Here is a 5,000-nt window from a genome sequence, read left to right on the forward strand (position 1 = left end):
ATGCAACTTTATGGCCTGTTCAAAGCTTTATAGCTGCAGGCCGCTTCACGATTGGTCAGAATGGAGCAACTCATCAACCGGGTTGCTTGCAGTGTGAAGGCGGAGCACGAGCGAAACACAATAGTAGTGAGCGAGAGAGAAAGCTGGACTCACCAGCAATGGATGAACCTCTACACCCCCTACATCACCTCCACCAAGAAGAAGAAGAAGAAGAAGAAGAAGAAGAAGAAGAAGAAGAAGAAGAAGAAGAAAGTTCAGTTACTAACGTCACCTTAGATGATTTCTGGGTATTGAAGTCCTCAAAATTCAAACAGTAGGGGACCGCCAATGTGTGAAATTGCCTACTGCAGCTTTAAAGGGTTTTTCCATTTTTTCCAAAATGTTTTACATACATAAATAGTAATTGATAATTCTATTATGTCCACACATATATCTTCCTCCTCTGTTCCTCTTCTTCTTTAGTCTGGAGAGGCCGGAGAAGAGTCATCGGACAGCGACGGGGAACAGGAGGAGACGTCGCACAAGCTGATCCGCAAAGTGTCCACCTCAGGACAGATCAGGGCCAAGGTAGGAGAGAGAGAGAGAGAGAGAGAGAGAGAGAGAGAGAGAATGAATGTGTGTGGGATGTTTGGTCCATAAAACAGGCTTCCCCCTTGTCATGGAATTTATGGAATATCATTGAATTTTGAGAGGTTGTATCCCAAAAAGGGAAGTCAATTCTTTGTGGGAAGACAGGGAATATCAGGGAACTTTACACCAGAAGGCATTTTAAAATTTGTCCCACACATTTATTGCATTAGAAGTTGGTTTTCCAGCTGTTTTTCTTCACTGTACGACCACTTCTCCACAGCTAAAAAAACTGTAGCGGAAACCAGACTGTGTACCGCTTTGAGAGCTTTTCTGAACTCTATACATATTAAAAAAACAGAGCTTCTCTGAGCTGAAAAACATCATTAACAAACCAGGAAGGAATTACATTTTTAGCTCGTGGAAGTGCTTCCGACTTTGTGACGGAAAGTCATGGAAAAGTCATGGAATTTTTCATCAGGGCCACAGCGGGAACCCGGATAAAAGTGTAACTTTTGCGCCGCTTAATTATTTAACGGCTCATATAAAATTTAAGCATCTTGCCAGAGTGGAAGTATGTGTGCATGTGTGTGTGTGTGTGTGTGTGTGTGTGTGTGTGTGTGTCATTTGATGGACACCTGCCTTTATCCAAAACGTCACACACACTGCCATGAGTGCCTTTTAGCATCTCCAGGGGAATTGAACTGCTCACCTGTTAGTGCCTCGCTCTTCCCATTGATTGATCTCTCTCACTTTATCTCCGCCTTTGTCTTCTTCTGTCTCTTTTTCTCTCTCTGATGTCAGTTTCTCAATAATATCTGATCAGCGGCGTCAGCAGCGTCAGTTTCCTCTCTTAACCGCCGCGGTGATGACTCGTCGTTTATCGGCCTCTGTCAGCCTATCAGAGGCTGTGTGATGTAATCGCGCAGTGACAACTTCCTCCATTACTGGACTTTTCACAGCTGCTTGTTGGGTGTTGGGTCAGGTTTTACAGTAAAATATTGATGATTTCATGCGGCGCTCTTACTGGCACAAACAGACCACACACACACACACACACACACACACACATCTGTCTCAATAGTTATTGATGAACTAATATCCGCAATGAGAAACGCAATCTTCGCAAAGTAAATACACAGATAACAATTGTCCAAATTATTACTGTGTGTGTGTGTGTGTGTGTGTGTGTGTGTGTGTGTGTGTGTGTGTTGACGCGACACAAGCAGCCTTGTGGAAATCATTACAGCTATATCGACCTCCAACTGTAAATCATACCGCGATCAATAGGAGACAGGGGATACCCTGACCCGGCCCCTGTCGTCATGGAGACGGCATCCCATAATGCGGCGTTTGTTCCTGAAAGCAGATAATGGTATTAGATATCAGTCTGGCATCGATTGGCTAATCTCATCCGACACTGCCATGCTAAACGTGCCGAGTGTGGCACGCGCGCCCATATAAGGCCTTGAGCACGCCCGAGACGGTTGCCATGGTTTCAGTGGCTTGGTGCAGGAAGTGGGTGAATAGAACTGCGAGTGAAGGGAGTAAATACATGCAATTAAGTGATATTTTGATAATCTGATGTATTATAAAGTGATATTTTATAGTCAACTAGTAACAACCGCCAACAAAAACGCCACAGAAGAAGAGTTTTGTCCCGCAGTGCGATGATGCCGTCGCGCCGCCCTTCTCCTATTGGTCGAAAAGAGCTGTTGCTAGCGGTTGCTATGGAGCTTGGATTCTCCCGCTGTCAATCAAATTTGACAATGCAATGTGAAGGCATGCCAAACATGATTAGGTGTTTGTATGTTTACGCCCCTGTGTGTGTGTGTGTGTGTGTGTGTGTGTGTGTGTGTTGATTAGGTTGTGTATACCTACAGTCATGTGACTCAGATTAAGCTAGTCATCGACTCCAGGATTATGCCTGAGTGACAACAATGGGCTGATCGGATTAGTGTGTTTGCCGTCCGTGTGTGTAGCCTACGTACCCGTGAGCGTGTGTGTGTGTGTGTGTGTGTGTGTGTTTTTGCATGCTTGTGTGTGTGTGTTTGGGTGGGTGACGTGTGTGTGTGGCTGCATGTGTGCTGAAATGTTTTCGTATGCGTGTGTTTTGCGTGTATTGATGTGTGCAGGAGTCTATGTGTGCTTGCTTGTGGTTTTGTGTGTGTGTGTGTGTGTGTGTGTGTGTGTGTGTGCGCGTTGTTCATTTCACCGTGTCTCTTTGCGCTTTGACTCACCAAAACTGTACAAGAGCCTCTCCGGCTTTTTTGGCGCTCTCCTCTCACCTCGGTGTTTTGTCCCTCGCCTGTTGCCGTCCTCGTCAGAGCGGCAGCCCGTTAGCTCACTTGTTAACGAGGTGCTAATTCTTATCAACTGTGACATGACATCTCCACACCGGTAAATTAATTCATCTCCTCACCGGCGAGCCCCCAAATAATTATACAGATGCGGCGATAGCCCTCCAAGACGGGGCGTGTCATCTTCATTTTACCCAGGAGGCTTTTGTTTGCTGTAATTGAATACGTTTACGTTCAGAGAAGACGTCTGCAGACCTTTTCTTATCCTTGGGCCCAATTTGAATGGATTTTTGTCTCACAATAAGAGAGACTTGCTGAAATATATCAGAATCGCTATATCACTCCTATCAGAAAGGAAACTTTGTGTCTTCTTAAAGTTAAATCTTTGAGAATTTAGAAAAAAATAACAGCCTCAATTTCAGACTGAAGAACATACATTTTTGAAAGTTTATCTTGAGTTATGAATGGATTTAATGGACAATACAGCGTCATGAAACCTATAAAGGACGAGGTAAAACTTTAAAAACTCAAGTAAAAACATTAAAATCACCAAAAATTAGATGACATTTTGGGTCCTGGCCCAAAGTTTATAGAAACATGGATGTATGTTTTTATTTACAAGAGAACCGCACCCTGCCAGGTGCATGTGATAGGAAAACTTAAATTGATTAATTAATAGTAAATGCAGAGGTTTTGTTGTGGCTGTTTTACAGTCTGCACAGCAACAAAAGTGAATGTGAACTTGGGAATCATCTCGGCTAATTGGTTTTCTCTGTAAAAGTCGGCTTGTAGAATCAAGGGAGATGGATAGAGATCAATTTACATGTGGTATATTTTTACAGTGTGTGTGTGTGTGTGTGTGTGCATGTTTGCTGGAAGCCCAACAAGTGCCTGTTGCCATAAATCCAGCGGACATGCTGCAGCTCTACATATGATGATGCCAAATCAATAGCTCACATTACATCCAGATATTTGACACTTTATTATAGCGGAGCTAAACATGACCCACAGTCCAGTATGGCTAATCAATACTATGATGCATCTGATACTGGGTGAAGATATAGATAGTTTGAACACAGCCATGATTTCATCCTTATTTGAGGAATGAACGTAACCGAGCCTGTTGTTTAGTATATATATGATGTATGTGAAAATGCTGTGGAGCCATTTTGGAAGAAATATGAGCTGATGTTCATTCACTATTTCTAAAATATAAATGATTTAGTATGTGGAAGTTTTGCATTTTGTCAACCAGGGATGTAAGTAGATGTAAGCTATTCATTAAAAGTTGCCATAATTTGCTTAAATGTAGCTTCTCAACATGAATAAATCATCACCGCTTTTCATTCTGAGATGATTTTGTATAATTACCGTAAACAAACGAGACCGTCGGCAAGAATATCAGCCGCCTCCGCGCTGCATTTTACCTTGAAATCTGCTGGATTGCTTTACGGCACAAAACAGGAACCGTCAATACACTAAACTTTACTCCCGTTCCACCAATCTGCAGAGGTTCAGCTTCATGTTAGCTCACCCAGGGCTGTTGTTGGGCAACATGTTGTCTGCAACAGGAAGCCGCAGGGTTTATGGGAGATGTGGTGTGAGCTTTGAGAAGCGCAGAATGCCACACGCAGGCCGAGAAACTTTAAGTTTTTGTGCTGTCAGTCGTTCTGTAAGAGAAGGTGTCAACTGACGGATATGACACTTTGTAACAAAGTCTGTAGAATGTAACTCTGTGTATATCTCTCTTTTCACAGCGTTGTCTGAGTGGCCTCCTCTCTCTCTCTGTATCTCTCTCTCTGTCTCTCTCTGTATCTCTCTCTCGCTCCGATTCTCTCTCTGTCTCTCTCTCTCTCTCTGATTCTCTCTGTATCTCTCTCTCTCGCTCCGATTCTCTCTCTGTATCTCTCTCTCTCTCTGATTCTCTCTCTGTATCTCTCTCTCTCTGATTCTCAATTCAATTCAATTCAACAAGCTTTATTGGCATGACAGTTGTGTAACAATATTGCCTGATTCTCTTCTTATTAATTCTCTCTGTATCTCTCTCTCTCTGATTCTCTCTCTATCTCTCTCTCTCTGATTCTCTCTCTCTCTCTCTCTCTTTCTCTGATTCTCTCTGTATCTCTCTGTCTC

General features: G+C 43.2%; 1 protein-coding gene across 1 annotated transcript in view; it reads left to right on the forward strand.

The window, feature by feature from the left end:
* Window positions 1-5,000, forward strand: part of LOC139930342 (diacylglycerol kinase delta) — an 88,074-nt gene that overhangs the window by 870 nt on the left and 82,204 nt on the right. Inside the window, 1 exon segment of the mRNA XM_078291597.1 lies at window positions 463-567. Within this exon segment, the coding sequence (XP_078147723.1) occupies window positions 463-567 (105 nt within the window).

The sequence above is a fragment of the Centroberyx gerrardi genome, chromosome 23, assembly GCF_048128805.1.
Source record: "Centroberyx gerrardi isolate f3 chromosome 23, fCenGer3.hap1.cur.20231027, whole genome shotgun sequence".
Taxonomy (NCBI): domain Eukaryota; kingdom Metazoa; phylum Chordata; class Actinopteri; order Beryciformes; family Berycidae; genus Centroberyx; species Centroberyx gerrardi.